Source organism: Mesoplodon mirus (genome assembly GCF_964341445.2).
Source record: "Mesoplodon mirus genome assembly, chromosome: 3".
Taxonomy (NCBI): domain Eukaryota; kingdom Metazoa; phylum Chordata; class Mammalia; order Artiodactyla; family Ziphiidae; genus Mesoplodon; species Mesoplodon mirus.
Window position 1 is genome coordinate 195,989,239 of NC_138978.1, and position 23,526 is coordinate 196,012,764.

The window sequence follows — 23,526 nt, forward strand, 5'->3', positions numbered from 1 at the left end:
ATTGCAGGGGCTCCAGGAGAGAGGACTACACCCAGCACCTTGCCTGCAGACACAGCTTCCCCACCAGTAACCACTCTCAGCCCTGCACACAGCAGTCCCGCTGCCTCACCTACACGCATCTCCAACTCGACCACCCAAGACAATGCCTCAGGTTTGACCGTGATGCTCTAGGTGTTTTAGGTTCTGGATAATGAAATGGAAACTTGAAAACTGTCATGCAGCTCTTTTATTTCACACCAAATATGATTGTGGATTTCCTGTTTTACAAATTTTCACACAGTGATACTAAATTAGGAAAAAAAAAAAGCCTCACCAGTAAGCTTTCTATGGGCATATTTTATTTTATTATTTATATTATAAAAGTTCATGGTGAAGAAGAAAGATAACAAACTTTAATGTCCTATAGCCCTGAGATCAAATACAGCCTCTTAAACTTTCTAGTTGACTTTAGGACAAGTTACTTAGACTTTCTGTGTGTCAATTTTTCTTTCTGTAAAAATGGGTATAATAGTACTCATTTCATAGGATTGATAGGAAGATGGAATATGTAAAAAGCCTGGTATGAACTGAATAGTACAAAAGGGTAATGGGTATCCTTGTTAGTAATTAAAATAAGGATAGTTGTAACAGTATGAGAGGTAGTTTGAGGGAGACTGCACATGTCAGAATTATACTAAGGAATGAATAGTTTCTTCTCAATGTATACAATGTCTAGTTCCAATTGTTTGCACTCTTGGTCATCTTAAAGGGCCATGTGTAGACAAATCTTTGACTCGCTTTCTTATTTAAAAAAAAAAAGCAAGTGTCAATTCAAACGAGGAGGAAGCCTCTAGCAAGATTCATTTAAGAAATCATCTTTGCTAAAGAGTTTTCCCCTCGACCCTGAATATGACAAACTCATTAACTGTGACCCTCTGTTCATTTCCTTGCAGGTGTGCTCAACGTGTCCACTACACCATCCTCTCTGACCTCTGAGAAAAGCAACATCTCTACAATCAATCTCACAACAAAAGGTGACAACCTGACCCCCAGTCATGCAGTCACGCCACCACTACGTGCTTTGGACACGCTCATTGAAGGGTCTTCCGTTGGCTCCACCCTGGGCTCTTTCTTTGAGAAGTTCAATTGAGTGTTCTAATCCTGAGGGCTGTGGAAGGGCAGTTAGTCCAAAACACGGATCGGTTTCTGCAGTGCAACAGCCAATGAGATCAGGGCTGGTGTTACTGTGATAACCTCTTACATCATGGTTGTAGCATCCCTCAAGAGTTGTGTACTCTATGAAAACTCGTAGAAATGACCAGCTATACTAGGACTTCTAAGAGTGAGTTTCGGTGTTGGTATGAAAGAGAAAAATTCTCTCAGCGGAGCTCTCTGTTCCAAGAGGTCAGTGACAGAGGAGTGATCGCAGAGCCCCCCACACACACGTGGGATGTGGAGACAGAGGTGTGGGGCTCCATGCAGGGAACGAACGTCCAGGAGGTGGTACAGTCTGCAATGGGTCAGCCATTCAGAGCCCACCAGGACACTATTCTCCCTGCAAGTTCTCCATCTCAAAGACCAGATTAGCAGAGATCTCTTAGCTTCCACAAGCCCCAATTTCCATCCAATTCTTCAGTTAAATACATATGCTCACACAAGATAGGTCTCAGTTGGTGGACGGAACAATGTGTTACCCTGGATTTAGTATATGGGCAAAGAGCTTACAAAAGTTAAAACAGACAATGAAGCAGCCCTTGCCTATTTTATGATTTTTTTTTTGTAAACAAAGGAGTAAACTGAACTTTCTAGGGGTTATAATTATATAAACCTATTTTGAGATTAATCAAGAGGAGGAAGACCTTTAAAATACTTCTGGCTGCGTAAATAGTCAACCACGTCACCATTCCATAATCAGATGTGTGCCCAAAAGTCACACAAGTATTGTATTATCACAGTTGTGTTTGTTGGGTAAATTCATGAAAACGTTTTATAGAACTAGCTTGTTGGTTTACAACCTTTGAAGTTTTGAGATCCAAACATGGGAACAGGCACTGCAAACTCTGCATAATCTGTTAAACCTAATTCGGTAGATTCTATAGTTTATGAAGATGAAACATTGTAAATCACCGTTCCTCAGAATGACTAGAGCAGAGATATTCTAAAATGCAATGAAAAAAGTCAAAGAGTAAATGAAAAATTGAGGATACAAATAAGAAAACAAAATGGAGTCAGTCTTTTAAAATGTGCAAAAACTGCAATTTTATCTAGACATTTTCATAATTTGCATTTTCTTTTTTTTTTCTATTACAGGTCCTCCTACTACACATAAGCCATCATGTGGTAAGTTTGTCTACCTAGAGGCAACATATATCACTTTAATGATTCCCTTCTTTATTACAAGCTTTCAAGACACCCCAGCAGGCTAAGCTCACTGGCTCTCATTTCTCGCCAATGATTAGCTCCAACCATTAAGAACCAGGGTCATTCAGGGCAAGAAGGTTTGATGTCACATTCAGACCTAGTTTTGAGGATCAGGATTGATAATTACTAGCTAAAAAACTTTGGTGGTGTCACTTAACTTCAGTTTGCATATTTGTAAAGTGGGATGATAGCAAGTTTGTTTAGGGGTTGGGAGAGGATTCTGCGTAATGATAAATATGAAATGTGAATAATACCTTCAAGGCTCATCAAGAAGGAAAAGTTTCTCTGTCTCACCAGGGTTTGGCTCAAAGCAGATGATTGAGAACAGTTTGTGTCCATCCTTTTCCCATTTTCTTCCTCTGTTCTCAGTGGAAGCAGAGTCCTTCTTCGTGGTCAGGGCTCATCCCTCCATGTGTTTCTAAATCTCACTGCTGTAGTCCCAACCTTCAGTAGCTCTCTGTATATTTAGTGCAGACATAAGCCTTTGTATGTTTCATTAATTAATATGATCTTGATGACCAGGTTCCTCTTGCACTATTGCCTCCTTACACTTTTCACTTAAGTAACATGGAAGTGCTCAGTTTCTTAAAACATGTTTCTTCCTGCCCCTGTGTTCACCCCCGTTCTTCTTTCTCTACACTTGGAATGCATCCTCATCTGCCACCTCCTTCTCCCATCAATTTTTCTATGTCCTGCTCATATTTTAAATACAAACTGACTCACCTCTTGGAGGGACCCTCCTGGTCCTGCAATCTGAACAGACTTCTCTACCTCTTTACCCCTATATTATTTTGTGCATCATCTTATTTTTGGTGTTTTCTGTAGTCCATTCCTGTGCCTGTCTGCATGTTAGATTCTATAGTTCCAAAAGTGGATAATTTGTATTCCCAGTGCTTGGGACAGTGTCTTAAGCAAAATAAAGGCTTCATAATTTTTTTGTACTAAAAATGAGTGAATAAGTGAATGTGTGTTGAAAAGATATTTTTAAGAGTCAATGGAGTGTGTTTAAATAAAGGGAAGAGTGTGAGACGACACTCAGAGAAAGTGCTTAGGAGGAGTTGTTATCAATAATTTTACGCAAGTAGAAGAATAACAAGGCCTCTGCTCCCTAAATAATTAATGTTCCCCATATCAGGAGAAAGAGATAATCAAATACTACACTTTAGAAAGCAAGGGAAATGATAGAGCAAGAAGAAGAAATTTGTCAGATGCGTTGTTCATTTCTGCGTAATTCAACCATTTTTGAGCCCTCTCTGATGACAGGTTTTACACAAGGATCTGGATTTATGGCGATGGTCAAAATTGGTGGGATTTTTCTCTCATGGAATTTACAGTCCAGTTAGGAAGACAGACATTAATCCAATTATCATCCAAATACAAACTCACAAGCTGAGGTCTTTGATGGGACAGTGATGAAAAGGGAATCATGAAAGAATAACATGGAGGCACTGATATGTCCCTTCTCTTTTTTATGTTCCTGGGGTTATTTTGTTGGTGATTGGATATTTTTAAAAATATACATTAAGGATTTTGTATTTAATATAGGTTTATTCATTCTGAAAAATAAAAGATAAGCTTCACTATTTTATTTTCTTTCAGGAGACAATTATACAGCTATCTCTGTGCACTACTTTTATAACAAGGAAAGTAAAACGTATAATGCAACACTTAGTGAAGTGAAATGTGAACCTGTTGGGTGTGAAAAGGAGCTCCAGAGCCTACAGGAGTGTGAAAAGAAGAATATCAATATAACACATCCTTCATGTTATCCTCCATTTGAATATTTATTAGAGGTACCACCAGGTAAATATCAGTTGATTTCTGTTCGTGCATTTACAGCAACACTGCAGTTTTGTGTGTGATGTGTCCCACTGGTCACAGGAGGTAGTAGGCAGGGGAACAGCGTTGAGGGAAAGATGGGGGCAGGAGGCCAGTGTGTGGACTTCCGCCCTCCAGACCCAGTGAAAACGGTAACCTCAGGGAAGCCTTCCCTGTTTATCCCTTACCTGCCTCCTTATACCTCTTTTACAGAGTGCTTCATGTCGATTGGATCTAATTTATCCCACTGAGTGGTTATTCACAAGCTTTCTTGTTTCTCCGCTACTGAATTCAAGTCATTATGTGTGTGTGTGTGTGTGTGTGTGTGTGTGTGTATATATATATGCATTAATCTTTTTAAATACAAGCGTGTCTAGAATATCTTGGGGGAATAACACAAAGTCAAAGATTTGGTGTTTGTGAAAAGAACAAAAGTACTTTCACCAAAAAAAAAAGGGGGGGGAGGGGAGCATTATAGTCATGTTAAGGCGATCAAGCTGGTTTTAATACCTAAGCTACTGCTGGGAAAGAGGAGACTAAGGTACCAAGCTGACTTCAGAGAAGCTACCTTCACAAAATGCATTTTCTAAAAGGGATTCAGGGACTGTGTAAGTTTGTTGAATTTCTCACATCTTTTAATAATTCAAGATCATTGATTGACTTAACATTTAAATGGGTTAAATATCTGATGTTCTTGAAAAAAATGCCATTTAACTTATTTACTTTTCTCTAAATGTTACTGGAATAAATGATCAATTAAAAACAGAAAATGACAATTTAAAACAATACATTGCCCAGAGTGAAACCCCCATGCTCCGTGTAATGATCATGCAATGAAAAAAATCAAAGAGTAAATGAAAAATTGAGGATACAAATAAGAAAACAAAATGGAGTCAGTCTTTTAAAATGTGAAAAAACTGCAATTTTATCTAGACGTTTCCTTGGGTTCCATTTTTTTTTAAAGTAACATAAATTCTAAGTGAAATGCTACCAATACGTGTGATGTTAAAAAAAGAATAAACTAAAGAGTCAAGAAATTCAAAACCCTGAGAGTTATTAGACTTTTTTCAAAAGTAATCTAAATTCTTGCCAGATTCTGTATCATGAATATAATTTCAATGACTGTAATTGAGCATAAGGCACACATTATGAAGTATTAATCATCTATTTTTGTATCTTTTTTTCTTAACAGATCATAAACATTTTCAGCTGAATGAGTGTGTAGAACCTGAAAAGGCAAATACTTCTCTTTGTTTACATTGGGAAATCAGTAAAAATTTTACTTGTGATAAAAAGAAAATAACATATAAATTTAAATGTGGTAAGAATTTAACATTGATCAGAGGAGTTTTTTTTTTTTTTTCCTATAGTGGGAAGTTTTTCTAGCTATTATCTAATCCTTCCTTCATTTCTACTTCCTTCCTTCCTTCTTACTTTCCTTCCTTCTTCCATTCTCTCTTTTTCACTCTCTCTCTTTTCTCTCTCTCTCTCACACACACACGCATAGTAAATGATATGTTTGGAATCAAATCATTGTATTCTCTATACAACTCAAATTCACAAAATAAACAAATGCTCCACCTGAAAAATAATTTTTGAAATAGCAATATCAGTTAATTCATAAGAATTTTCTTGGCAACTGCTATACATGAGGTATTGTTGAAAATATTATCAGAGAAGAGAGTTATAAAAAATTATGGTACACATACTGTTAGAATGAAAGGGAAAACAACCATAATTTCATGTGATTCCAAGCGTTTACTTTGTCAGCCCTCCATCAACAACATTTATAAACAACTACAAGAAGACTTAGATAAAATGAAAGTAGAGAAAGAATAGTAAGTGCTTCTAGGAATATGAACTTGGGTTCATGGAAGGGGGAATAATTGAGATAGAATTTCTTTTTAATGATTTAATAACTTTTAATTTATTTTCATTTGAATTTATTGGGATGAAATCTCCCCCCCCCCGGCATAAAACTATCTGCTAGGCCATATTTGGCAAGACAGACAGACAAACAAAAACACATAGACTCTCACACAAAGGATGGAGTATGATACTGTTTATAATCATCATGTTATGGGGAAGATGCTCGGCTCAGACACAAGCAGGGTGAGGAAAGCAAGGACAAACGTATGACAGACTGACGATAAAACAATTATCTAAGATATCTGCGTGGTAAAGGCTATGTCAAGTGCAATCTCAATTTCTGAACAGAGAACAATGAACTAATGCCTCATTTCATCAGCTAAATTAGACACACTCTCAAATTCAGTTCTACATCTTAATGTTTTCTTTAAAATTGAGTGTAGCAAAATCATTCAGTATTATAGCTGATATCAGGTCCTTTTACTTATTGTTTTGACCATTTGCATAGGTTTTCAATCTAATAGATATTAATTATAGATATAAAACCAAAATGAAATTTAGGTGTGATATATTGTATTCATATACTCATATACAATACTTATTTCTTTTAGATGGCTTTCATCCATATAATAAAAGTGACAGATATGAATTGTTCAAACTTAATCCTCAAAGTAATTATACTTGTAGTTCAGAAGTATCCTATAATAACAAGATTATTACTAGCCGAAATACAACTATTAAAACAGATTTTAGAGGTGAGTATATCACTTACATTTATATGTTATTTTTTTTTCCTTTTTATATTCTTATGATTCATTGAGAATCACAGAAAAAGATGTTATGGATTTAGAGAAAGGGTTTCAGAAAATGGCTTTGTGTCCGTTTTAAAGTAAGAATTTACAAATAATAATTCTTTTGTAAGAATTTACAAAAAATGACAGTGAATCCAAACCTTCATCAAGTTTTTTGCAAACTGTAGGCTGTTGTGAGATCGGGATGGGAATAAAACAGTGAGGTAAGTGAAATGCTTGTTCACGTGTTTCCCATTTTATTTCCCCTTTCTTCCTGTAGCAGTTTTCTCTTCTTGGTGTGTCCTGCATCTTTTGCCCCCTCTATCAAATCCTGCCTCTGATAGGAGTAAAATGAGCACAGAAGCTCACTTTAAGAAGCTAATAACACGTAATGGTAAAGCTAAGTGTTGATGGCAAAATAACAATTGTTATTACTAAAATGTCAGCAATATAAATAATAACCAGACTATCATAACTAATAACAACTGGAAAGTAAAATTCTGGAAAATAATAGCATTTGGAAGATGGAGGGGAGAAGGAAGTGAAAAGTGCTAAAATTTCAGTTGTATTTAGTGGAACAGGGGTCCCCAACCCCCGGGTACTGTTCCTCGGCCTGTTAGGAACCAGGCTGCACAGCAGGAGGTGAGCATCCGGTGAGCAAGTGAAGCTGCATCTGCCGCTCCCCATCGCTCCCATCACCACCTGAACCAACCGCCAAACCTCAGTCCATGGGAAAATTGTCTCCCACGAAACTTGTCTCTGGTTCCAAAAGGCTGGGGACTGCTGTAGTAGAAGTAAAGAAATTACAGTTAAATTTAGAATCTGCTAGGAATATATGTTAATTGTGCATAAGACAACTTCTGAGTAACCACTAAAAACATGAAAGACAGATAAATAGATGGCATTGCCTGTCAGCAGTTGAAGAAAGTTATGGAATAAAAAAGAAATCTTCATGTTAAAGGAGGAAAAGGAGAAAGAAGGGAAAAGAAGGAGGAAGAAGAGGGAGAGAGAGTGTGAGAGAGAGAGGGAGAAGAAGAAGAAAGAGGGAGAGGGAGAAGGGAAGGAAGAAGAAAAACGTGACAGGAAGGGAGGGAGAGAGAGAATACTAATTAGGAAACAATAGGTAAAATAGCATAAACATGTCAAATTATATCAAAAGTCACTATAAATATAGATGGCTTAAATTTACCTTTTGGAACAAAGATATTCAGACTTGAGTAAAGTAAAGACATATTTGGGGGGAGGAATTTGTAACCTTAAGTAAGATCAAGTGACATTTTATGGGAACTTTGATCACTTTGCTCTCTATTGAATGAAAATCATTGGACAGTGCTTGGAAAAGAACCAGAAAACAGGAGCAGAGAAAGCAGAAAATAACAAAGTTTAGAGTACAGATTATTGAAAGAAGGAACAAACAAAAATTACAGGAATTTACTAACCAATTTAAAGGCTTGGTTTTGAAAAGAATAATAAAATAGTTAGACCTCTAGCAAAACAACCTTCCCCCATGCATTATAAAAAGGAAATTGTAAATACAGTAGAAATTTTACAGATTATAAAGAAACTTGCATCCAATATGAAAAGTTAGATAAAATGGATAATTTTCTAGAACATAGGAATTATGGACATTTGCCTAGGAAGAATTAGAAAATTGGAGTTATATATAAAATAATAATCTAACACCTCTCCAACCTCTTTACACTCCCTGTCTGCTTACCTCACCTGCCCTTTAAAAAAGAAAAAAAAACAGAAAGGTAAGTTTACAGTTAGTTCCTATCCTATTCAAACTGTTCCACAGTATAGGAATCATGGAAAGCTATCAACTAATTTTGATTATTGTTAAGGTGGGGAATAGGCTAGGGTTACTCTTATGTGGATACCAAACTTGGACAGAGCTAAGGCAGCTATAGGCCAGTCTCTCCTATGAACATAGATACTAAATAGTAAATGAACTGTTAACAAAGTGGATCCTTTAGTACATTATAAAATATGTAATTACCGAAGAAGTTATATGGATGGCAAATAAGCATATGAGAAGACGCTCCACATCACATGTAACTGGGAAAATTAAAATAACAATGAGATATCACTGCACACCTTTAGAACGGGCAGAATCTAGAACACTGACAATACCAAATGTCGGCAAGGATGGGGAGCAACAGGAATTCTCATTCGTTGATGGTAGGAATGCAAAATGGTACAGTCACATTGGAAGACATTTTGAGGGTTTCTATAAAACTGAACATCATCTTACAATGCAATCCAGCCATCACACTCCTTGGTATTTACTCAAAGGAGATGAAAACTCATGTCCACATAAAAACCTACACATGGATGTTTATGGCAGCTTTATTCATCATTGTCAAAACCTGGAAGCAACCAAGATGTACTTCAGTAGGTGAATGGTAAATAAACTGTGGTCCATCCAGACAATGGAATATTATTTAGCACTAAAAAGATATGAGCTATAAAGCCACGAAAAGACATAGAGGAACCTTAAATGCACATCACTAAGTGAACAAAGCCAGTCTGAAAAGGCTACATACCATATGGTTTCACTATATGATATTCTGGAAAAGGCAAAACTGTGGAGACAGTAAAGAGATCAGTGGTTGCCAGGAGTTGGAAGGGAGGGAGGGATGAATAGGCAGAACACAGAGGATTTTAGGTCAGTGAAAGTACTCTGTATGATACCGTAATAATGTATACATGTCATGTAATATATTAGTCCAAATCCATTGAATGTACAACATTGAGTGAACCCTAATGTAAAGTATGGACTCAGGTGATAATGACGTGTCAGCATAGGTTCATAAATTATAACATAAGTACCACTCAAGTGGAGGATGTTGGTAACAGGGGATGTTGTGCCTATCTCTGTGCCTTCTCAATTTTGCTGTGAATTCAAAAATGTTCTAAAAAAATAAGGTCTTAAAAAAAACCACCATTATTGAGTAAGATTTTTTCCAATAATGCAGGAATCCTGCAGCCTTTGAAAATAGCAATTTAACCATTTTACATGTTATTTTATTCAGGAAACAGGGGAAATTTTTCAAGACCGTTGCCAAAGAAGCCACATTCTTAAAAAAAACCAAACCCACAAACTTTTGTTAGTTCAGCTACTGTATGATTCACCCATGTAAAGTATAGAAGTCAGTGGTTTTTAATATATTTAGAGTTGTAAATCATCACCTGAATCAACTTTAAAACATTTTCATGACACCAATAAATAAATAAATAAATAAAAATAAAAAATAAAACCCACAAAAAAAGCAAGCAACAGCAAAAAAAACTGGTATCTTTTAGCAGTCACTCCCCATTTCCCTCCCACTCCCATATCTAGGTAATTACAAATTTACTTTCTGCTTTTATGGATTTGCCTAATATAGACATTTCATATAATATGTTGTCTTTTGTGTCTGGCTTCTTTCACTTAGTGTACTGTTTTCATGGTTCATCCATGTTGTAACGTATCAATACTTCCATTTTTTTAATTGTCTAATAATATTCCATTGTATGAATGTACCTTGTTTCGTTTGTCCCTTTATCAGTTGAGTGACATTGAAGCTGTTTCCACTTTTTGACTATTAAGGATAATGCTGCTATGAACATTTGTGTACAAGTTTTGTGTAGATATATGTCTTCGTTTCTCTTGTGTTTATACCTAGGATTGGAATCTGGGGGTTATATGGCAACTTTATGTTTTGCATTTTGAAGAACTGCCAATCAGTTTTCCAAAGTAGCTGCATCATTTTACATTCCCACCAGCAATGCATGTGTTCTCATTTCTTCACATCTTCATCAACACTTTTTTTTTTATTTTAGCCATTCCAGTGGGTGTGAAGTGGTATCTCATTGTGATTTGAATTAATGAATAATGATCTTGAGCATAGCTTCTGCTGTTTATTTGCCATTTGTATATCTTTTATCACTATTTTCCCATTCTTAAAATTTGGGTTATTTTTCACTGAGTTGTAACAGTTCTTTATATATTCTAGACACAATTCAGATATATGACTTGTAAATATCTTCTCCAGTTCTCTGGGTTGTCTTTTTACTTTGTTGATAGCTTTTGAAGCTTATAAGTTTTTAATTTTGATGAGGTCCAATTTATTAATTTTTACCTTTGTTACTCATGTTTTTGATGTCACAACTAAAAATTCATTGCCAAATCCAAGGTTATGCAGAGTTATCCCTGTTTTCTTCTAAGAATTTTTTAGTTTTAAGTCTTAAAATTAGCTCTATTTGTCCATTTGAGTTAATATTCATTTATGATTTGAGGTAAGGGTCCAACTTCATTCTTTCGGTATCCTAGCACAATTTAGTGAAAAAACTATTCTTTTCCCATTGAATGTTCTTTTCATCCTTGTCAAAATTAATTAACAATAATGATGGGCTTATTTCTGGACTCTTCCATTCCATTAATCTATACATATAATGTCAGTACCACACTGTTGGTTACTGTTGCTTTGTGTAAGTTTTGAAATCAGAAAGTGAGTCCTTCATCTTTGTTCTTCTTCAAGATTGTTTTGGATATTTGAGGTCCTCTGAAATTCCATATGAATTATGAGATCAACTTGTCAATTTCTACAAAGAAGCCAGCCAGGATTCTGACAGAGGTTGAGTTAAATCTGTAGATCTATATGAAGAGTGTTGCCATCCTAACAATGTTAGTTTTCTGGTCCATGAATATGGGGTGTCTTTCCATTAATTTAGATATTCTTTAATTTTCTTGGAGAATGTTTTGTAGTTCTCAGTGTGCAAGTCTTATAGTTCTTTTGTTAAATTCATTCCTAGGTTTAAATTTATTCCTGCTTATAATAGTGGTGTTTTCTTAATTCCATTTTCAGATTGTTCATTGCCAGTGTGTGGACATAAAATGGACTTTTCTGTATTGATCCTGAAATGTGTTTCATTGCTGAAGTTGTTTATTAATTATAATATTACAGGACTTTTGACAGAACGTACTAAAGTGATTCTGAATTTCATGTGGAAGGGATAGCTAGCTGAGAGTAAGGCAGCTTCCTAAATCCATGTCTCCAGTAGCCTCCCAAACAACTCATAACCATGAAAAAAAAAAAGAACCTACAGAAATACTATGTCCTCATGTAACTAGCAAAAATTTAATGCTTTTTGGATACTAAATACTAAAATTAGTACAGTCTTTATAAATCACTGTGACAAAATAGAAATCCCAGGAAAAAATACTTTATTGTTTATAAAAGTGCAAAGGCAATTCAGTGGGGGGAAGGATTTTTTTTTTTGGTTATTTATTTATTTGGATATTTATTTCATTATTAGATTTTTTATTTAGTTATTCCTATAGAAAAATAAATACATCAGCCTTTATCTTTGAACAAACACAAAGATTAACTCAAAATGGATTGTACAGGGCTTCCCTGGTGGCGCGGTGGTTGAGCGTCTGCCTGCCGATGCAGGGGACGTGGATTTGTGCCCCGGTCTGGGAGGATCCCGCATGCCGCGGAGCGGCCGGGCCCGTGAGCCGTGGCCGCGAAGCCTGCGCGTCCGGAGCCTGTGCTCTGCAATGGGAGAGGCCACAACAGTGAGAGGCCTGTGTACCGCAAAAAAAAAAAAAAAAAAAAGGATTGTACAGCTAAACACTAAATCTAAAACTATAAAATGTCTAGACAAAGACATTAGAAAAATCTTTGCTAGTTTAGCTTAAGCAATGGTTCCTTAGATGGACACAAAAAGCAAGAATCATAAAAGAAAAACATTTAGAAATCAAACTTCATAAAAATTAAACATTCTCGCTCTTTGAATAAAGTCACTAAGGAAATACGATTTTTTCACAATTCATACATTGTGAAAAAATATCCACAATTAATTTTTTCAACAGAGAGTTTTGTGAGAAATATAGAGAATTCTTCCAAATACAAAATAAGACATCAAGTAACCCAATTAAAAATGCACAAGAATTTTGATCATACGCTCCACAGAAAAAGATACACAAATGGTCAATAAGCACATAACAATTTTCCCAATATCATTAGTCAACTGGGAAATGCAACTTAAAACAACAACCAGATGCTGATGACATCACACACCAACTAAAATGGCTAAAATGAAAAAGACTGACAATACTATTGGTGAGAATGCAAAGTAATAACTCAGCACTTTCAGTCCAGGTATTTACCAAAGAAGAAAGGGCATGTCCTTTCCACAGAAAGACTTCTCCACAAATATCCATAGTAGATTCACTCATAGTAGCCAAAAGCCTGGAAACAACCCAGATGTCCATCAACAGATGAATGAATAGGTGAAATGTGGTCTATCTTTACAATGGAATACTACTCAAGAATAAAAAGGACTAACTACTGACACATACAGTGTGAATGAATGAATATGAATGAATCTCCAGAACATTTTGTTAAGTGCAATATGCTGGACGTAAAAATGTACTCACCATTTGATTTTATCTATATGAAATGAAAGAAAAGATTAATTTAATCTATAGTAATAGAAGGCAGTACAGAGGGTGTTTGGGGGTGGGCAAGGGAACTGGATGGACTGGGAGGGGGCACAGAAGAACTTCCTTGGTTGGATAGAAATGTTTTATATCTGATTGCAATGGTGGTTATATTGATGCATATATTTGTCAAAACCCATCCAACTATACCCCAAATGGGCGGGTTTTCATGTAAATTATACCTTGTAGTTTTGATTTAAGCATTTATTACATTCTTCACCTCAAGTTCTGATGACTAGTTACTGGAAGTGATGACAAGTGCTACTCCAGTAGTGACTGTTAACTTTAGCAGCACTACCAGTGAGAGATTTCCAGCACAGGGAAATCTAGACATCCCAAGATAGCTGGACAATAATATAAATGAGAGGAAGAGGGGTTTTCAGATCTCTTCAAGTCAGTGGAATATTTAGGTTCCACAATGTCACCCTGGAGTGACACTCTGTTACATGACCTTATCAAACTTAATAAGACCAGATATCTTTCTTTTACTTTCATCATAAATTCATAATTAATCAAAATATGGCTATTAATAATGCATGCTAATAATATGAAGAACGTTTTCTCCATGTCTTTTTTCTTACATTTTATATTCTTATTCTTTCAACAGATCCAGGAATCCCTCAGAATATGAGTTGTTCTAACTTCAGTGCACATAACGCATGGGTTACCTGGGAACCACCAGAACATTTTTTTCATACGTTCACTCTTTGTTATCGGAATGCTTCAGGTAACTTTTATAGAATTTAATTCCATATCAGGAAAGATAAATCAAAAATTAGAAAGCACTCCACACATGGATGGAGCTAGTGAGCCACGGAGCTCTCTACACAACAACCGTGACCGGCATCCTGTATGCCTTGGTTTTAGAACTACCTCCACGCACTACAGTCTTCGCCACCTCTGAAATGACTAAATCTCAGAGTATCCCCAATACTCATTTCTCGTTCTTGATCTTCTTCGTTCTAATCGTTACACTCCAAAGCTTAGAGAAAGAAAATCTCTGGAAGGTAATACTCATATCTGTCTTCCAAAAATTATGTAAGGGAGCTGCACTAGTTTGAACTCATCATTCTGGACTACAAACAACAACTTCCAAAACGTGGCCCACCTGATATACACAAAAAATTGGGTGAACAAAAATGAACATATGCACATTTAGCTACAGAGTTTGATGGCAGGTGGAATCTTGGAACACAGTTCTAGTTAGCATTAACTAACTTCTGCAGAACTTGTGCAGAAATAAAGACAGACCCAAAATGTGCTATGACTAGTTCAACCATTGGCCTCGACCCTCCAAATGAGACACTATTTAAGAGACCAGATGTCTCCTGGATGACGTGAAGTATCTAAAATACTTGTAGCAAAGAGTGGAGACCGTGGACCAGCTCAGAACAGACTCAGCACATGGAATAGCCCACTTGTCAATCCTTTATCTGAAGCTTAAAGTAGTATTGAGTTGGACATCTCACAGAATTCCATCTCTTTGTTTGGTGCATAGGAACCAGACATAAATTTTCAAATTTCAAAAAGTAGAAAGCCACTTATCTCCAGTGTGTTATTTTATATTTTGATAACATGTTGTTTTTGCTTGTTGTTTGAATCTTAATAAGCAAACTACTACAGCAAAGTTCAATACACATGTAGTTTTCAAATTAGCATAAGAGGACTCAAATTCTATGGAGAAGAAATACAGGCAATGTATTTGAAGTTATGGTAATTTGAAAAGTTATGTCTATGAGAAAGGAAAAATGGAACTTACAGGAAGATGAAAAATGGAAATGACAGGAAGACAATCTGTAATCTAATAGATTACAGGAGAATAGTCTGCCTCACTGGACACCTCTCCTACAAACTTTCTTTTCTTGGTTTCTGTGTGAGCACATTGTTTGGTTTTCTGTTCTTTTTTCTGAAATTTCTTCTCACTATCCCTTTCTGTATTCCTTACTTTCTATATTCTCTCTCTACTACAGAGTATTTTGTATGCCAGAATATATGGTGGAAATTTATGGAGCAATAGTTATTGCTTCTTTGTATTCTATACCGTTTAAAAAACCTGTCTTTGAATAATTAGGCTTAGAAGGACCTAATGTGTTAGTTATTGCAGTCAGACAAGTTTTTGTTTGATTTTTACAATGAGTACAGCTCCTTCTTATTCAGTGCTACCAAATGTATGATTCTCCAAATATAACACTTGAACAGAATGGGTAGGGAGGGAAGGGGCAGGTAGGCAACATCTGGCTTTGTGTGTCCTCTCCAAAAGTTGGTTGGTAACTAACTGAACCCAGTCTCCACTGTGGCTCATGCACTGACTCTGCTCAAAGGACCCTTTGGAAACAGCTCATCCCCAGTCCTCTGTCTCTTGTTGCTATCATACTCCACTGCTGGGAAGAGGAGCGTGCTCTGTCTTGTCTTCTGGTTCATCACAAGCACAGGTCATGAGATCCTCTTCTGTATTATCTAAGTCAAAGAGAGATGATCAGAGTATAGCATTGTTAGAAAAATTCTTTTAACTACTCTCATTATTTCAAATAAAACCACTATTAAAAATCCACAGGAAGAAAGTCAGTGAACTCCTATGGCAATTTATATTACTTTTAATTAAGTATTAAATTCCTTTTGTTATTTCCTCATTTAATCATCACAGAGACTCTGAAAGCTGTAGACTAAAAAAGGTAGAAAAATGTAACTGACATTTATTTAGTTTTCTCTGCTTGTGGGGTGTTTTTATAGTTTTTTTTAAAGATTTTGTTAAACGTTTCAACAATGACTCAGAGGAGAGATGCATGGATACGTTCAGAGTTCATACGATGCCCTGAGGATCACAGAACTTAAAATCAATGCTCAAATTTAACAGCTTGGACTGTGCTTTTTTCACTACTGTAAGTTCATGTTTGAGCATGTGACACCCTGTGCATCTGCAGTATTATGTATTAACTTAAAGTGCCAAGTGACAATGAAGTTTCCTCAGTAATAAGGAAGAGACCCTGAGTCATTGTTGCATTCAAAGGACTATTTCTCAAAAGTTACTGAAACCAGTGTGCACCCTTCCACATCGCAGCGATGTTATTGGAAATGATTTTGTTTATTGCCTTTTTGCTTAAACAACATAAGAGAAAAATTACCTCTTATTTTGGGAGGTGGCAGTGCAAAACCCTTTGGGGATCAATGGGTTTATACTATTTTGCATGGTGTTCAGAAAAATACTTTAGAGCAGTTTAAACTGGGAAGTTTTTAATGGATTTTCTAAGGTATTTGCTAAAAAACAAAGAGGTGACAAGTGACAAAGCCAGTATCTATCTAGCCATTTCCAGTGCAACAGGCATGACTTGAAACTAGATGTATCCCTGTTGCCCTAAGGAAAACTAAATTTCATCACTAAGTCTAATAAAGTCTTTACCTGTGCCATTCGACTAGTGCTTCTGACCTCAGGGTCCCGAGGAAAGGTATCCCACATGGAGGCAGAGAGGCTCGTGTAAAATATGTTGACCTTTCAACCAAAGCTTGAAACCCTTGGCAACTGGAAATGAACATTCCAAACCATCTTTCTAAGCACTGAACACTTTGATTCCCCAAACAGCAATGTCTTTTGGAAAAAAAATGTGTTGTTCAAAATTAAATCAACAATTTGATTTTGTCAAGCTGGCTAAGATGAAAGCATCACAGAACAACATAAATGAAACTTATTTTGATGCAGAATGGTTGCGAGATTACATCTACAATCATACAAAATTAGGTCACTGAATGGAAGCCAGATGGACCTTGAGAACGACATTTTGACATTTGGATTGTAGCTGAGTTAGAAGTTGATCCTTGTCCTGACAGCCAGACACCATATAAGGAGTTATGGGTCAGGGGGTGCCACCTGTCACTCTCTAGAACTCACACCTTTCCTGTCCTCAAAGACAATTCTCACTAGGAACAGGGTGGCTGAGCTGGCGGGTATAAATCAACTAACTCAGTTTTGGGGATTTCTGAGAAAATAGACACTTAACCAGGCTAGAACAGACACTTTATCTCACTTACTGTTTATCATCCCATGGTGAGGTAGAGATATTACTATAATCTCCATGTCATGGATAAGTAACTGAGACAAGGAATTAGCACGTGCTAAATCTTCCCTTACACTGTTTCTGCAAGTCCATTGGCATGTCCACCTAGACCAGAGAATTAAAGTGTCCAAGAGGAGGAAAAAGCTTGACCCCATTGCAGACCCTTGTCCCCCTCTTCTACCCCAGACAATATGCACGGCAGTGAAGGGTAAAGCATGACCTCTGGGACCTCAGTGTCCAGGTTTCATCCTGACTCTCTTGTTCCTTTCCTGTGAGATCATGGACAGATTGCTAATGTCTCTGTGGCTCAGTTTTCTCATCTGTAAAATCGGATGACGTCAAGAGTGCCAACCTCTAGGGTTGTGGTGATGGTGAATTAATTCACATAGACCACTTCAATACATGCTTGGAACACAGCATTGTCTGTTCATTGTTTTCATAGCTACTGGTATTATTATTATTATCACTGTAACATGCTTCCTCTCTAACCTTCTTTTAACCTGTCTTTCTTGGTGGCACTTGGCTACTCAAAAATAGTCAGTGGCTAGTGATTTTTCAACTTAACAAGTGCTAACTCATCTGTGTAAGCAAGGTCCCACCTCCCACATTCCTACCCAGCCAGAGTGTGCTATCCTAATCGGGCTCGTGTCTAAACTAAAAATGCTCCTTCTTTCCTTTGTAAAATCTTCTTTCCTCCCTTACACCTACTCAGCCTCACTCATCTTTCAATGATCAGCTCAGATTCTACTGCCAGCGTGAAGCTTTCCTTCACTGTTTCTCCCATGAATTACTATAGTGCTCAGATGAACAGGGCAGAGGATACTTAGTTACTGGTGATCAAATAGATTTTGTATCTGAAGTCTATAACAGTGGCTCATACCAAAGTTCAAAGTTTAGAGGTTAAGTATCAGAAAAGGAGTTGCCAAAGTATTGGAAAAAAGACTTTCATAATATCCACCATGAGCTGTGTTTTCTCAGAAAGAAAAGAGATCATAGGTAAACAATATGCCTGAGCTTATTAAATATGTTATGTACCAAATTAATTATATGAAACCATCATTTTTGAATATTTGAGTTTATAGTAATCACATTTGTTCAATGCATTTGCTGATAATTGTATGTATTTCTGAGCACCAAGGATGTTTTCATTTCTCAATCACTCAGTTTGGAGTCGGCTTGGAATGATTTACTGTAGACACTAAATTAAATATGTGCTAATCCTAACTTTTGATGACTTACTAAAAGTTTCCATTTTTTCCCCTGAGAAGAAAGATGCCACACTCTGAATCAAACCACAAATACAATTAATTTGGAATATTTGAAACCTTTTACAACGTATGAGATAACATTACATGCCTCTGTCAGTGGAAGAGTGGAACGTAATGGAGCTGATGTGAAGTGTGTAGTTGAAACAAAAGCAACACGTAAGTTATAAGCTTTAATGCTTTTTTCTATGAACAGCAAAGTCTTAACCCGTTAAAACAACATGTCCACCTTTATGCTTCATTTGAGAAACACACTGATCTGGAACATTTGTTAACATCTAGGGTTTATAATAATTTAAAACACAACAATTTAAAAACTCTCATCCTGGGTTTTCTCTGTATCCTTCAGGTATAATCATAGAATTGTAAGAATGAAGCCTGAGGGCATATGAACAGGTACAATTTATAAGATTTCAGGCAATTAAGTATCTAACTAACTTAGATAAAAATGTGTTATCTATTGTTTTCTTTATTCTCTAGAAATATCAACTGCCATCAGACACCCAAGGACGCCTCACTCACAAAGCATCCACTGCTTGCATGACCTCATGAAACAATATTTTGTCAGCATTTTCTTCTCCGTTACAATGAACTACATACTATTTTATTTTATGTCACATTTTACATTCATTTGGTTCTTGCCTGCCCGTGGGATGGCTCCATAGATTCCAGGTCCAAAGCTAGAGCTGTCTCTGGGGTGAATGTGAACTCCATGAGGTCAGGGCAGAAGAAATACCCCTGTGTAAGGCAACAGCTATGGCTCCAGAAACCCTACCTGGCACCAGGCTCACAGAGAAAAATTGTCCTCTTCAGGGCCAGACATAAATGCTCTTAATGTCATTTAAGTTCTGGTTTCAAAAGTCCAGGTCCTCAAGCGTTATGCTTTTGTTATTTTCCTGAATGTCTGTGCTGTCACAGAAACAAAGATGATTCATTGCTGCTGAAGAATCCAGCCAGGTATCACCAGGGTCATGTAAGCATTTCCAAAAGGAGGACCTGGACTGTTTGTAGGCCTTCGGGGTTTCCCCTCCCTGCCCCTTCACTCCTTTCTTCTCTATTTTCTATTTCTATACACTCTCTTTGGGGCAATTGCAAAAAATCTCATGGTTTCAAGTACAACTTACATGCTAATATTCATCAAATGAATATGTAATTTATTTTCAGATGTTTTGTTATAGCTTTTTATGTATGTTCTATCCTAACTTCCCCATCTGTAACACCCAAATAAGCACTTAAAACAGTTTATACAGTACACATATATTGTCCAGTAATTTAAATATGCGTTTACCAAATGATTAAAAATAACAAATATTTCTTCATTTTGATAGGTCCAAGCGAGGTCACGGGCTTACGTGTTTCAAGGAAGACAGATAATAGTATGGCTGTGACCTGTAGTCCTCCTGAAGACTTTAATGGCCCCAAGACAGGGCAGTACCATTTGAAAATCAGTATTGGAAATGACTCGGCTGGAAAAGAATTAAAAAAACAAAAGTGCACATTCTTGGTAGAAGGTCTTCAATATTCAACAAAATATACATTTCAGGTAAGATTACAATTTCCACAATCATACATTACTGATATACATTATAGTGATTATTCTGCAGCATTTAAATAATACTAACACCAGTGCTCACTCAAGCTTGAGAAGCTCTGCTGTCTAACGGAATCACACTTTAAAAGTGTAAAAGTTTGACTCCAAACTTTTCATCTCTAGTACATAATACAGTTGTTTAGAACACATATTTTGTTGGATTATTTTTGACCTTTAACATGATTTACTTATAGCTAAATTATTGCTCCCATGTCAAGAAGCACAACATTTTATGCACAGTAGATTATTCCTTTGCCACAACTTTTATTCATCTAGGCTATTTATCTTTACTACTGTGACTTTTAAAAAATATTTAATATTTTATTTTTATTTTTTATTTATTTTATTTTTGGCTGCATTGGGTCTTCGTTGCTGCATGCGGCCTTTCTCTAGTTGCGGCGAGTAGTGGCTACTCTTCGCTGCGGTGCGTGGGCTTCTCATTGCAGTGGCTTCTCTTATTGTGGAGCACAGGGTCTGGGCACGTGGGCTTCAGTAGTTGTGGCACACGGGCTCAGTAGTTGTGGTACACAGGCCTAGCTGCTCCGTGGCATGTGGGATCTTCCTGGACCAGGGCTCAAACCCGTGTCCCCGGCAGGCGGACTCACTCACTGCGCCACCAAGGAAGCCCACTAATGTGACTTGTTAAATTACAACCATTTTTTACAGGTACATTGAGATTAGAAAATTGCAGAAATAAATGTAAGGAAATAGCAGTGTACACAGAGAGTTAAAAAGCTCACCCATAAGCTCACTGTCTCCTGCTCATATTCTGTGTGTATACTTCTAAAATGGGAAAACTCAGTCTTTTCCTCCTTCTGGAGGGAAAAACCTCTGTTCAGTCTATCTCCTGTGTGATCTTCACTATAAGAAACACAGGGAAGCATTTCCAAAGAAAACCAGACACCTGAAACACTTCACTTCTGACACTTCTGGTCACCAAATGTGTGAAGGTTTTTCCCCGCATCAAGCAAGTATCTGTGACGCCAGCTGGGTGTCCATTCAATTTCGACACCATCTACCCAAAGGTAGTGTCAGATTCCACAGGTGAGGGGCTCAGTCCCACGAGATTGGTCCCACCCCTACGTCAGAAGACAATGACAAGTAGGAAGTCCCCACCACTTTGTAGCTCGATTTGGCTGCAAATCAGGGGTTCCCATGACCCACTTCCTTGGGTTTGATTAATTCACTAAAGCAGCTCACAGGACTCAGGCAAACACTTACATCACTTACCAGTTTATTAAAGGTTTTGAGAAAGGATACAGCTGAACAGCCAGATGAAGAGATACATAGGGTGAGGTCTGGGAGGGTCCCAAGTACAGGAGCCTCTGTCCCTGTGGAGTTGGGAGTGTGTCACCCTCTAGGTGTGAGTGTGTTCCCCAGCCTGGAAGTTCTCTGACCCCAGTACTTCTGGGATTTTATGGAGGCTTCATCACATAGGCATGATAAATCATTAACTCCATTTTCAACCCTTCTCCCTTCTCAAGAGAATGGGGGAGGGGAGGGGCTGAAACTTCCGAAACTAATCATGGCTTGGTCTTTCCGGTGACCAGCCCTCGTGTGGGAGCCATCCAGGAGCTCACCCAGAATCAGCTCAATAGAGTAAAAGACTGTCATCCTGGAAGTTACAAGGTTTTCTGCAGCTCTGTGTCAGGAATCAGGGTCAAAGACCAAAGACAAAAATGTTCCTAGCGCTCTTATCAGTTAGGAGACACAAGGGTTTTGGGAGCTCTGTGCCAGGAACTAGAGGGAGAGACAGATGTAGATTTTCCATGATCTCACAAATTCCTTAATATGAGCACACGGTTTGATAAACTGCATGTTTCATAAGTCACTGTATCGCGAACATTTTTCCATGTTAAATATTCCGCTACTAGTTTTTCATGTTTGCATAAGATTCTATCTTACGGCTTTATCACATTCTACTAACTATGCCTTTTTTGGGGGGGGGGTGATATGCGGGCCTCTCACTGTTGTGGCCTCTCCCGTTGCGGAGCACAGGCTCCGGACGCGCAGGCTCAGCAGCCATGGTTCACGGGCCCAGCCGCTCCACGGCATGTGGGATCTTCCCGGACCGGGGCACGAACCCGTGTCCCCTGCATCGGCAGGCAGACTCTCAACCACTGCGCCACCAGGGAAGCCCACTATGCCTGTTTTGACAACAGTCAACAAACACTCTTTCTGGGAAATAACAACATCTTTGAATATGTCTTTTATCATTTCTGTCTGAATAAATTCCCGGAAATGAATGTATTGCGTCAAAAGGAATTTACATGTATTTTGAGATTTTTTATGATACTTTTTCTTTTCCCTGTGGAAGTTACCAAATTGCCGTTCCCATGGCAGTGTGTGAAATAACTGCTATGGAGAATCTCACCAACACTGTGCATCCCCTTTTCCTTTGATATTTAGTGGGTGGAATACTGGTATTGGCATCTCTTTTTGTTTTTATAGGTTTTCTTTACTTACTGTTGAGGAGAAATATCATTTTTGTTATTTGTCTTGTAGTAACATCCTTCCTGCTCCTTTGTCTGCTTTTCTTTGGGAATGCTTCTTGGCTATTAATAGTATTAAACTCTTTGTCCTATGACTTGCAAATTTGTTTTCAGTGTATAGTTTGCCTTTTAATTTTCTTTATAGCACTTTAACTCATACACAATTTCCCCTTTTATTTTTATTCAGTCAAATCTCTCACTTTTATTTCTGGTTTAATGGGAATTTCCACAGTTGACTGCTTAATGTCATGTTGACAATCTGCTTCACATTCTTATCACTTAAAGAAGTGTTTAGGTATACATAAGCTTTCTTGTTTTGTTTTTGTTTTAACCAGAAACGTAGGTTGAACTTTATCAAATGTGTTTTATGGTACTATGTTGGGTCTGCCATGGTTGTGATGCTATGGTGTGATTTGTGTATATGCTGAATTATAGTGATAGGTTTTCTAATGTTGAACCAGTGTCACATTCCAAGAAAAAAACCCTGCTCTGTCATTGTGTATTATTCCTTTAAAGTATTATTGAGCTCAACAGCTTAATATTTTATTAAGCCTTTATGAATAGACATTCATAAATGTGGTCATTTAATAAGTGGGTAAAGGCAACGCTGGCATAGGTGGGGACACACATCATTCTTTTCACATTTTTGTATGAAGGTTATGCTAACCTGATAAAACAGGTTGGAGACATTTTCCTGTTCTGTGTTTTATAACTTTAAATAATACAGGAATTATTCGTTCACGGAAAAATGTGTTTTAGTC

At 37.2% G+C, this 23,526-nt stretch overlaps 1 protein-coding gene across 4 annotated transcripts in view; it reads left to right on the forward strand.

Moving 5' to 3' along the window:
• Positions 1-23,526, forward strand: part of PTPRC (protein tyrosine phosphatase receptor type C) — a 124,941-nt gene that overhangs the window by 64,965 nt on the left and 36,450 nt on the right. For 2 of the 4 annotated variants that reach the window (XM_082612987.1, XM_082612989.1), the window contains 9 exons: positions 8-151; positions 933-1,013; positions 2,290-2,319; positions 4,000-4,203; positions 5,411-5,539; positions 6,699-6,842; positions 13,976-14,095; positions 18,683-18,841; positions 20,011-20,225. In XM_082612987.1, coding sequence (XP_082469113.1) covers positions 8-151; positions 933-1,013; positions 2,290-2,319; positions 4,000-4,203; positions 5,411-5,539; positions 6,699-6,842; positions 13,976-14,095; positions 18,683-18,841; positions 20,011-20,225 — 1,226 coding nt within the window. The remainder of the gene's footprint in view (positions 1-7; positions 152-932; positions 1,014-2,289; positions 2,320-3,999; positions 4,204-5,410; positions 5,540-6,698; positions 6,843-13,975; positions 14,096-18,682; positions 18,842-20,010; positions 20,226-23,526) is intronic. The other 2 variants (XM_082612988.1, XM_082612990.1) reach the window with 2 other exon arrangements.